This window comes from Onychomys torridus, chromosome 13 (genome assembly GCF_903995425.1).
Source record: "Onychomys torridus chromosome 13, mOncTor1.1, whole genome shotgun sequence".
NCBI lineage: Eukaryota > Metazoa > Chordata > Mammalia > Rodentia > Cricetidae > Onychomys > Onychomys torridus.
Genome location: NC_050455.1, coordinates 27,116,257 through 27,128,734, shown reverse-complemented (window position 1 = coordinate 27,128,734; position 12,478 = coordinate 27,116,257). Strand labels below are relative to the sequence as shown.

The 12,478-nt window shown below is 44.1% G+C and overlaps 1 protein-coding gene across 8 annotated transcripts in view; it reads right to left on the bottom strand.

Moving 5' to 3' along the window:
* LOC118594666 (protocadherin gamma-C4) overlaps positions 1 to 12,478 on the bottom strand; it is a 182,586-nt gene that overhangs the window by 129,901 nt on the left and 40,207 nt on the right. Inside the window, exon 1 of one of the 8 annotated variants that reach the window (XM_036204750.1) lies at positions 8,376 to 10,956. The exons of 6 other annotated variants lie outside the window; for them this stretch is intronic. In XM_036204750.1, the coding sequence (XP_036060643.1) occupies positions 8,376 to 10,793 (2,418 nt within the window). In that variant the 5' untranslated portion in view covers positions 10,794 to 10,956. Of the gene's footprint in view, positions 1 to 1,409; positions 3,996 to 8,375; positions 10,957 to 12,478 lie in introns of those variants that run through there. One more of the 8 variants, XM_036204743.1, reaches the window with a different exon arrangement.

Below are 12,478 nucleotides of genomic sequence, written 5' to 3'. Positions count from 1 at the left end.
TCTTCACAGACACTTCAGCTAGAGTACTACCAAAAGAATAAGTTGGAGTTGTGTGTGAAGACATCCAGTTGACCATTTTTCAATAGAGTTACAACACTTGGAAGGATACTTGGGTTGTAATAGAAGAAGAGGCTGGCCTAGAGATCTTGCTTCTGTCCCCTGAGTGTTGCAATCAAGGGAAACCACCACACCTACCCGCACCATCCTCTCATGTGACATACTTAATCTATTTTGACCAATTAACTTTAGTGTGGTATTAGACACCATGTCTATGTTTATACAGATTTTAGTGATGCTTGACACATTTCATTCTTTTGTGTGAACTGTGTATGGAGGCCGGAGGAACGTATCAGGTATTGTTCCTCAGGAGTCATCCACCCTGTTTCTCTCACTGGGACTCAGGCTGCACCAGTTAGGTTAGGCTAACCAGACTAATCCCAGAGAGCCGCCTGTCTTGGCTTTCCCAGCACTGGGTTAAAAATGCATCTCCGTAACTGCATTTTTCACATGAGTATTGAGACTTAAACTCAGGTATTCATGCTTGTGCAGGAAGCATTTTACCGAGTAAGGTATCTGCCCAGCTGGACACATTTCATCCTTGAAGCATCTATCTAATATTCTACAAGCAACCCAATGTTAGTAGATGAGTATGCTTTACATAGCTGAGCAAGCAATCATGCTAAGGCCACTAAGTTGAATTACATGGAGATAGAAACAAAGCAGAGAAATGCTTCAGCTTGAAGAGACCATTAACACTTCTTTACAGATTTGAGTTCTAAGAAGAATCCTTGGAAAGTAGCCAAAGAGAAAGACTCAACAATTCATTTTCACTTAGATGACATTTGAGTTAAGAAAATGAAGTGGAAAGTCGGTAGACAGCACAAAAATGTGTTGGCCTACTTATTCACATTCTTGTCCACAGGGTTTAATTAAAAGATACCACATCTTGCCAAAGTACAATCACTGAAATAAAATGGTAAACTTTCTTGCAACATTTTAATGGCCTTAAACCTACATTTTTGAAGTTCTTGTTTTTGCGAAATGATAGAGATATTCCATCAAAATATAATTCTTGTAGAAACAAAGATACAGGAAGATGAGCCTTTGGAGATGGCTCATGGATAAACTGCTAGCCCTGCCCGAAAGCGTGAGAATCACAGTTTGTCTTCCAAGAACCCATGTAAGTACCAGGTGGGCGTAGTGGTCCTCCTGTGATCCCAGAGCACAAGAGATGGAGACAGGGATCTCAGAGAAAGCCGACTAGCCACATTAGTCAAATCGGCCAGCTCTGGCTTTAAATAAGAGGCCCTCCCTCAACAGACAAGGTGGAAAGCTGTCAAAGACGACACCTGGCATCGTGAGAACACTGCACACACAGGCACACAGAAAAAGTAAAGACGTGAACTCACCTGCGCACTTGGGGTTTCACCCTTACATTCTTGAAAGTCTATGGATGTTAACAAAGAATCACTTTTCTCACAGCTGTCTTGGCTGATCAGTGTATCGACGTAGTTGGGCTGAGGGAAGATAATGTGGCTCTTCCGAGAGTCTGCCGTGAGTGAGACCTCATGGGAATATGTTTGTAGGAAAGCCTGAACCCCATCCAAACCTACAAAGTGCGAAGCGGGCACATCTTCCAGCCCACCACCTGCAGCCTGTAGCACGTGTGACTTGTGCCAGCGCCACAGTCTGAGAGCCAAGAGCACAGTGACAAAGACAAGGAAAACACAGGAGACAGTGGCCACCGCTACCACCAGGTAGAGAGTGATGTCTGAATCGTCAGGTTCGCTGGGGGTCCTGATGCTGCCTAGGTCTGCCAGAACATCAGGAATGCTGTTGGCCACAGCCACAGTGAGTGTCACAGTGGCTGAGAGAGGGGGCTGGCCGTGGTCCTGCACAGCCACCACAAGGCTCTGTTTAAGCGCATCTCTGTCCAGAAGGGCCCTCGCTGTGCGCACCTCACCTGTGTGGAGCCCTACCGAGAAAAGGCCTGGCTCACTGGCTTTGAGCAGGCGGTAGGACAGCCAAGCATTTGGGCCCGAGTCTTTGTCCACAGCCACCACCTTGGTCACCAGGTATCCAGGCTCTGCAGAGCGGGGAGCCAGCTCCACTCCCGTGGAACCATCAGTGGGGAGGGTAGGGTACAGGATCTCAGGGGCGTTGTCATTCTTGTCCAGCACAAAGAGGTTCAACGACACATTGCTGCTGAGAGGTGGGTCCCCACTGTCACGTGCAGTCACTCTTAGTTGTAGATTCCGAAACTGCTCATAGTCGAAGGATCCGAGTGCATATAGGACACCGGTGTCCGAGTTGATGGAGATATAGGAAGACACTGGTACCCCCTGGATGGTGTCCTCAGCTAAAGCATAAGTGACTTGGGCATTCTTGTCGCTGTCAGGGTCTTGAGCAGTCACTGAGAAGATGGAGGAGCCCCTCGGATTGTTCTCGGGGATGTAGATGGAGTAAGAGGAATCTGAGAAGGTGGGTGGGTTGTCATTGGTGTCTGACACATGAATGGATATGTGAGTTTCTGTGGACAGAGGAGGAATCCCACCATCCGTGGCTTTCAGTGTGATGTTGTACATTGACATCCTTTCCCGGTCCAGGTTTTGTGCCGTGACCAACCTGTAATAATTATCAATTGATCGTTCTAACTTAAAAGGCAGGTTTTCTGGAAAAGAGCAGGTCACCTCACCATTTTTTCCTGAATCTTTGTCTTGGAGGTAGAAAAGCGCCACCACTGTCCCAGGGGGTGTATCTTCAGGGACCGGACTGCTCACAGATGTGACAGTCACTCCTGGGGCGTTGTCATTCACGTCCAAAATTGTGATCAGTACTTTTGCCTTGGTCAGACTACCAGCCCCATCTTGAGCCTGAACTTCCAGTTCATAGAAGCTGGATTCTTCATAATCCAGACCTTTTAAAGTAGACAGTTCTCCTGTAAGGGAGTCCAGTTGGAATATCTGTAGAAGTTCTCGAGTTATTTTCCGGAAAGAATATGTCACTTCCCCGTTGATTCCCTCATCCAAGTCGACAGCATTTACTGTGAGAAGTCTTGTGCCTACTGGCACATTCTCAGGGACCGTCGCTTGATACCGGGGCAGAGAGAAGACTGGTGTGTGATCATTCACATCCACCACTGTCACGCGGATGCTGGCGGTGCCAGTTCGGGGTGGATTGCCACCATCATAGGCTGTGAGGACCAGATGGTGAACCCCCTCTTCTTCCCGATCAAGAACCTTCTCCAGCACCAGTTCCGGGTATTTAGTCCCATCATCTCCATTTTGCACAACCAAGGAGAAGTGGCGATTGGGGCTGAGCTGGTATTTCTGGAGGGAGTTCGTGCCCACGTCTGAATCTGTAGCCTCAGTTAGTGGAAACCGCATCCCAGGAGCTGCATTTTCCATTATTTTTACGTTTATTTCTTCCGTTAAAAATCTGGGAGCATTGTCATTAACATCCATTATTTCCACCTCTATAGGGTAAAGATTCATTTTGTCTTCTACCAAGATGTTAAAGCTGATGAGGCACCGCGGGCTCTGGGCACACAGCTCCTCCCGGTCTATCCTGCCCGCTGTAACCAAGCTGCCGCTTCTCGGGTTGAGAGAGAAAAGCTGGGTCTTACCTTTGGAGATGATGCGGACTCCGCGCTCCGCCAGCTCCCGAGGCTCCAGTCCCAGATCCTTGGTGATATTTCCCACAAAAGACCCTTTGTCTGTCTCTTCAGACACGGAGTAGAGAATCTGTCCTGCCCGGGCTTCCCACCCGGTCCCCAGGAGGATGGAGAGCAGCACGAATCCTCTAAAGTCCGCGCCCCTCTGCCCAGTCGCCATTGCTGTCCTGCGGATCTTGCTCAGACCCTGGGAAGTCTCGGAATGGGCTTCAGGACCCAGCTGTGTCCGCCCGGACCCCCAGTGTGCGGAAGAGAAGCCGGGAATCTAGCCGAATAAAGGCCTGAGTCTGGCGCAGCTCGGAGGAGGGCTGGTATCAGTCTGCCCTCTCTTTGTGCTGTAAACTCGGTGGTTCTGAGCTCCCGCACCTCCTGCTTGGTGAACAGCGGCGCGCAGAGTCCTTACTAAGTTACTGCACCATCTTGAAGCAAAATGAACTGATTTTACATAAAGCTGTTTAATTCTTCAAACTTCTGTTTACTTAAATTTCTTCACCCCAGACACCACGAGTCACTTTAAAGATACATTTTAAGGTACAGACTATTTGATAAATCCAAATGCTTAGAAAAATATCTTTCATGAAGCAACTTTGAAGTTAATATTCTTGAGTATCAATTCACATTTTAGTCAGAGAAAATCAAGCGTTTGCAGGCAAACATGTAAACGTTATTTAAATCTACACGGTAATTCTACGCTGCAAATATATCTTTATATAATATTTTACCTTCTTTGTGAAAGTTTCTGTCGATGAACCATTTGTTTGGAGCTCTATTTAGTTGATTTCTTATTTAAAATGTAGGCACTTCACAACGACTCTCTCTGCCAGCTTATTCTTTTCCCTTGACAACTGTCACCTCGAGAGCTGTTTGATTAGGAATGGATGATTTATGCAGACGACAAAACATCCAGGTGATCTTGAGGATCTGTTTCCATGAGGATTCAAAACTCAATACATGGTCAAACTCTCTGACACTTAGCTTGGTATTAATTATTTGCATGGTAAGTTGATCAAAAAAGTTTCCTTTAGTTCTTGATTTCCCGATGTTTAATAGTTGATCAGCTCACATGGATAAATGACTGCTGTGGGTGTAGAATCTGAGATTTTTCTACAGTGAAATGTTTTATTTGTTCAGATTATATGGCCACAGGAAACTCAGGTGAAAGACTAAAATCAACCAGGCATTTTCCCATGAAACCCAGTTAGCTAGCTTGGGCAGTGTTGATGAGTATTCAAGATGTAGTTTAAAATCACCCAAAATTGATAATACAGTAAAACATCTCAGGTCCTCTCAAAGCTTATAAAACAAATAACTATATTTGTGTAGGAGGATATTTAATTCACATGACTAATACATAGGCTATAGATTGTTTAAAACTAATACCAAATTAAAACAAAATCAAAGAATCGTATTACCAGTGTTCAAACAAACAGATTTGAAAAGTCATGATTGGAACCAAACACTTCCAAAATAACTACAAACATGTAAATGACACATTATTGGCTTAGGAAGACATGTGTTACTCCTATCTTCTTATTTGAAAGCCCAAACTAGTCAAGTATGGTGGGAGTTTAGCATTTGGGAGGTGGCTGAAGGCAGGGGGATCAGAAGTTTAAGGCCACCCTGGGCCACATAGGGACTTCTAGATCTTGTCTAAAAAAATTAATAGTTTTGTTTTTCTTCTTCTCTCTTTCCATGTCCATTTTCTTTTCTTTTTTCTCTTCCCTCTCTTCCTCCCTCCCTCTTCCTTCCTTGTAGTAGTGTTTAAACCAAGGGCATCAGATAAGCAAGGCAAGCTCATTCATTACTACTTAGCTCTGTAGTGCTGAGGACTGACATGGGGGTTTTGTGCATTGCTGGAAATACTGGACCACAGAGCTGGATTTCAGCCTCTTAACTTATCTTCATTCTGTCAGCATCAGGTTACAAAGGAGAGCATCATACATTTTCAATATGTCTTCTAAGATAGGCTTTATTACACGTGCACACCAAATTCATGTGTATGATAGTCAGCCTGTTCTACTGTTGCATCATTGGAATCTTCCAGCTCAGGATTGGGAGAAATTAGTTGTTCAACAACTCATCAAATTACCAAATCTTCTGAATTTTATTAATTCCTTGGCTATCAAATTTACCCCCTATTCTTTTGAGGTAGCTTCTCACTATGTAGCACAGGCTAGCTCCAGACTTCTCCTACTTCAGTCTCTTAAGTTCTGGAACTAAGCTGCGCATCGCCACACCTACCTAATCATCATCAGCTTACTTTTGGGGAGGGCCAATCATAGACTCTCCCACCTCATTAGGAGTCCCTTTCTTGTTATTCCTGTTAGAGTATCTTTGACAATGAAAGGCTTCACTATTTTCTGCTTGGTAATCCATAACATTGTTTGTATCTTCGGCCATAAATAGTAAAACCAATTCCTCTAAATGATAATCCCCATTTCCTGCAAATACTTAGATACAAAGTTCTTTTGTATTAAATATAGAGTGCCTATATGACAGAAGCTTATTTTCTTTAAATGCTAAATTATGTAAATTTTCATTGTATCTGTTAAGCCTTTGTCTCCAATTCACCAGTTAGTCTGTATTTTTAGAGATATTTCCTGTAAGTGATTTTATATTAAAACTCATTTTCATTATTAAATACTATCAAGTACCTAAATACACACATGCCACTGTAATTTATTTAACAATTCAACAATTATAATAATGGTGATGTCAACACTTGTCTACTATACTACTTTACTGACAGAGAAAGAATTCACAAAGTTGTTTTATTTCATCTTCCAGAATTGTGTGAGGTAGATAAAACAAGGTTTAAAAATTTTTGTATCAATTGGAAGACCATGGAGATTTTCATTGGCTCAAACGAGTGACAAATGGTTCTAAGCATATTATTCAGTTGTGTTTTTTTGTTTTTGTTTTTGTTTTTTTTGGCTATTAGAGACAGGGTTTCTCTGTGTAGCTTTGGTGCCTGTCCTGTATCTCACTCTGTAGACCAGGCTGGCCTTGAACACACAGAGATCCACCTGGCTCTGCCTCCCGAGTGCTGGGATTAAAGGCATGTGCCACCACCACCTGGCTTATTCAGTTTTTTTTTTTTTTTTTTTAAGCAACAAAGATTAGGTAGTCCCCTCCACAGGCATCAGTGATTTTTAAATTTAATTCATAAGAAGTAAAAAGACTGTTTCTTTGCTACCATTGAAGAGGCAGCAGCCAAAATGCGTTTGTGACCTCTGACTGAAGCAAGAACCATAAAGGGGTTTTCAACGGCCCTGACAACATTTGGAAGGTTATATGTTTTCCTCTTTTTGAAGATCTAAGATAAACATGTGATATTCAATATATGCCCTGTGAAAGAATGAGAGTATAAAGGATGGCAGATCAGCAAAGTAATCCAGCATTAAAAGTACATTAAAAGTACTCAACATGTACAGCAGGAAAATGATAATGGCACAATGGTCCACTGGGGACTCAGCCCAGCAATCGGTTTATCACCAAGCCAAAATTAGTCAAAGGTCACAAAAAAATTCTGGAACAGAAAGCCAACTCTCACCAAGTAGGACAGGAAAAGGGCAAATATGGGAAGAAACATCCAAGATGCAGAGATAAAGAGTGTGCACATAACTCTCACTAAGAACTGGCAAAAGTTGGTAGAGTACTTGCCTAGCATGCACAAAGCCCTGTGATTTGATTCTCAGCACTGTGTAAACCAGGTGTGGTAGTGCACACTCCTGAAGCAGAGACAGGAGGATTATAAGCTCAAGGTCAGCTAAGTGAGGCCAGCTTGGGATACAGGAAACCTTGTCTTAAAAAAAAAAAAAAAAAAGGAAATTAACTCTCTAGTGACAAATCTGGAAGACATCTGCAATTGTTATGGAATATTGAGGGAAAATGAAAGACTAAGATCTTAATTGTACATAGTAGATTCTTTAATTCCATTTTTCAGCTTAGAATAGAAATTGCCTAACTGTCCTGTAATAGGAAAAATCCCTTGAGAATGAGATGTACAAAATCAATGGTCCAGAAAAAGGAGCAAACAAGTCTAGAATATGAAATAAAAGCTTTTCCCAGTGAAAGTCAAGAAAAGAGACCGAGCTTTGCTGATAAAAAAGGAAAATATCAGAATTACATTATTTTACATTACATTTAGTTGAGCTTTCATTGCTGTGATGAAAACATCTTAAATTCACTTGAAAGGGAGAAAGGTTTGTTTTTGATTCACAGGTTCAGAGTTTCGTTCACTGTACCCTGGCTCTGTTGCTCTGAGGTTGCGGTGAGGCTGAACATCACAATAGGAACATGTGGTAGAGCAAGGCTGTTCACCTTGTGGCATCAGAACACACAAGTCCAGGGGTAATATTTATGCCCTTCAAGGTTGTATCTCCAAAAAACCAGCTTCCTCTTACTGGGGACCCCCTCTCCAAAGCTTCCACCATTTCCCAATAGTCCACCCAACAATGAACCCATCAGTGGATCAATCCATTGATGAGATCAGGATCCTTACAATGCAATACCTTTCCAAAAGCTCACCTCCAACTACTTTTATTGGAGAGCAAGCCTTATGGGTCTCTGGGAGACATTTCATCAGCAAACAATGACAAATACCATTCATTGCAAAAGAGAAAAGACTTTAGCGTTGTTCAAAGAGAAAATTACAATTGCCTGTTTCTTTTTGTTAAAAAAATAAAAGCAATAAACTTACCTGATCAAGAGAGTCTTCCTCTTTGCAAAAAGTTAAGTCTTCCTGTGTCAGTAAGGGCTCATTTTTCTCACAGCCCTCCTGACTGATGAGTGTATGGGCATAGTTGGGCTGGGGAAAGATCAGGTGGCTCTTCCTCGAGTCTGCTGTGAGGGAGACCTCATGGGAATAGGTCTGCAGAAAAGCCTGCACCCCATCAATACCCACAAAGTGTGAGGTGGACAGATTTGACACACCTTTCCTTGTGGTCTTCAGCCATCTTGACTTACGCCAGTGCCACAGCCTGAGTACTAGCAGCCCCATGACGAAAGCCAGAAAGACGCAGGAGACAGTGGCCACGGCCACCACCAGGTAGACTGTAAGGCTTGAGTCCTCAGCTTTGTGTGGAAGATCAAGGCTGCCCAAATCAGCCAGGATGTCAGGAATGCTGCTGGCCACGGCCACAGTGAGTGTCACAGTGGCGGAGAGAGGGGGCTGGCCGTGGTCCTGCACAGACACCACCAGGCTCTGCTTGAGAGCATCTCTGTCCAGCAGGGCCCGGGCAGTGCGCACCTCGCCCGTGTGTAGTCCCACTGAGAAGAGCCCTGGCTCGCTGGCCTTGAGCAGGCGGTAGGACAGCCAGGCATTCTGTCCCGAGTCTCTGTCCACTGCCACCACCTTGGTCACTAGGTAACCAGGCTCTGCAGAGCGGGGAGCCAGTTCCACACCAGTAGAACCATCAGTGGGGAGGGCAGGGTACAGGATCTCAGGTGCGTTGTCATTCTGGTCCAGCACAAACAAGTTCAGTGACACATTGCTGCTAAGTGGGGGTGTCCCTCTGTCGCTGGCTGACACCAGTAGATTCAGTTCTCTAAACTGTTCATAGTCAAAGGAACACAGTGCATACAGGACACCAGTGTTGGAGTTGATAGAGAGGAAGGAGGATAGAGGTGTACCCTGGAGGGTTTCTTTGGTCAGAGAGTAGATAATTTCGGCATTCTCTTCACTGTCGGGGTCCACGGCGTTCAAAGAGAAGATGGAGATGCCCTTGGGGTTATTCTCAGGGACATAAACCGAGTAGGATGAGCGGGAGAAGACTGGTGGGTTGTCATTAATGTCCGCCACATCTAAGGAGATGAGCCTCGCTGTAGACAGCGGTGGCGCTCCTCTGTCCGTGGCCATCACAGTGATGTTATATGAGGACACCTGTTCCCGATCCAGTTCTGCGTTTGTCACTAACCTAAAATAATTGTCTAACGATTCTTCCAATTTAAATGGGAGACTTTCTGCGATGGAGCATGTTACCAGGCCATTCTGTTCAGAGTCTTTATCGTAAACTTGAAAAAGAGCAATCACTGTCCCCGGAGGTGCGTTTTCAGCAATTGCTCTGCTACTGGATGTAACGACCACTTCTGGCGCGTTGTCGTTCACATCCAAGATGGTAATGAAAACTTTTGCTCTGTCTTGAAGACCTGGCTGATCCCGGGCTTCAACATCCAGCTCATACAATTTCGATTCCTCATAGTCTAGAGTCTCCGAGGTAGAAATTTCTCCAGTTAAACGATCTAAGCAGAAAATCTGCGAGATCTCTTCTGTGATTGTTACAAAGGAGTATGTTATTTCTGCATGGATTCCTTCATCCTGGTCTGTGGCATTAACTGTTAACACCCGTGAACCCACTGGCAGATTTTCAGGAACACTCACACGATAGATAGGCCGAGTAAATACTGGAGCATTGTCATTTGCATCTACGACAGTTACCAGAATTCGTGCCATGCCTGTTCGGACAGGGTCACCACCATCCATGGCAGTGAGGACCAGATGGTGAACCGCTTCTCCCTCCCTGTCCAGGGTGTGCTCCAACACCAGCTCCGGGTACTTGGGTCCATGGGCTTGGCTTTGCACATGTACTGAGAAATGACTACTACCGCTGAGCTTGAAGCTCTGAACGGAGTTCACTCCCACATCAGGGTCATAGACACCCATTAGTAGAAAACGAGAGGATGGAGCTGCGTTTTCGAGAATTTTCACTTCTAAGTCTTCCTTTAAAAATCGCGGTGCATTGTCATTAATGTCTACTATTTCCACTTCCACGGGATACAGACTTAGTTTATCCTCCACAAGGATGTTAAAGCTCACGAGACAGGGCGCGCTCTGAGCACACAGCTCCTCCCGGTCTATCCTCCCCGCGGTGACCAAGCTGCCGCTCCGCGGGTTCAGAGAGAAAAGCTGCGACCTACCTCTGGAGACGATGCGGACCCCGCGCTCCGCCAGCTCGCGGGGCTCCAGCCCCAGGTCCTTGGCGATGCTGCCCACGAAGGAGCCTTTGTCCAGTTCCTCGGGAATAGAGTAGCGAATCTGCCCAGCTTCAGAACCCCACAACCACCACAGGAAAAACAGGAGCAGCTCGCAGCAGGGCGGGCGCCTCTGCAGAGCCGCCATGACTAGTTAGTTAAAGACTTCCCAGCGATTTCTGGTAGGACGAACAGCTCCGCCCCACTTTGTAAGGCACAAAAGCAGAGGTAAAGGCCCTTAAATGAACAGAGACCAGTTGAGAACCATTTCAGGTTAGAATTTCTGCCCAGCTTTTGGTATCTCAACGGGACACAACCCAGTTCCCACTGATTTTCTTGCTCGGGTTAGGGAACAGCGACACTTAGAGTCTTAACTTCATACTGCACCCGTTTTGTGACCCTGGTAGAAGATTTTTATTTCTGTTAAATATGCAGGTATGGCATTTATATTTCTCTCTATAAGAGAGTGAATAAAACAGAAGAATCATATGTTCAACCTCAAATGATCTCAAGTGTTCCCTGAAAAATACTCACTTATTTTTTTGTGTGGAAATATTTCTTAGAATCTTGTAGAATAGAAATGGTATCACACTTTTCTGGAAGTCTTGAATCATCGCCTGCATTTGCCCATTTTCTGTAAGGCCATTGATAACCACAAACTCATCCTGAATGAATCTACTACAGTGTCAGCAAGTAGACGGGCTGCCATTTTTAGATGTCATTGTCTGTTTCCATCAACACTTAAGGAACGGCTGTAACATAGGCTGCATTTGTGAATGCTTTTTAAAAATGCAAAGGAAGTGAAAATGTGCAGGCTACATTAAACATTTTTTAAGGTAAAGTCAGTAATTTTTCTTTCTTTTATTCTCTCTCTCTCTCTCTCTCTCTCTCTCTCTCTCTGAGACAGGCTTTCTTTGTGTAGCCCTGACTGTTGTGGAACTCACTTTGTAGACCAGGCTGGCCTCAAACTCAGAGATCAACCTGTTTCTGCATCCTAAATGCTGGAATTAAAGGTATGCACCACCACTACCTGCCAATAAAATTTTATTTGAGGGATTCTATGTATAATTTCTTCACTGTCCACTGAGGTCACCAAAGTTCAAGATTTCTGAAAATTCCCCTTCTCAAGAAAGATGCTAATCCAGTTGTGATATCAGCTCCAAATTCTTTTATCTCTCCTTGAATTAAAGACACATATTCATGACAATTAAAACATTCTCCACCAGAGGATCTCTGGCAACTTCTTCAAACAACTCACTTTTAGGTACCTTTTTAAGGCAGATCTGCCTCTAACATGCTGACACACCATATTTGTTAAGAACAAATTCAGATTCATTCCCATCACCTCAGAGTATTGATCTGTATATGGACATGCCAGGGATACATTGAAACAAACATCCGTTCATGGGTATTTTTAACACAGACCTCATGTTCAAGACACACCTCATTATCCATGCCAGCATCCCTTTGAGTTGTTTTGTATGTCATATTCCTTCTTACATGTATCAAAACTCATACTGACAATGAGCCTTCAGTTGAAAATGAGGACTTATTTTTGAACCTGTCTTCCATTCTACATAAAGCATTTTAAGCCGGGCGGTGGTGGCGCACGCCTGTAATCCCAGCACTCAGGAGGCAGAGGCAGATGGATCTCTGTGAGTTCGAGGCCAGCCTGGTCTACAGAGCTAGTCCAGGACAGGCTCCAAAGCTACAGAGAAACTCTGTCTCCAAAAACAAAAATAAAAACAAAAACAAAAAAAAAAAAGCATTTTAATACATTTATTGTACACAGGATATTTGTGATTGACTTCAGGTAAGTGAATCATTTAATTA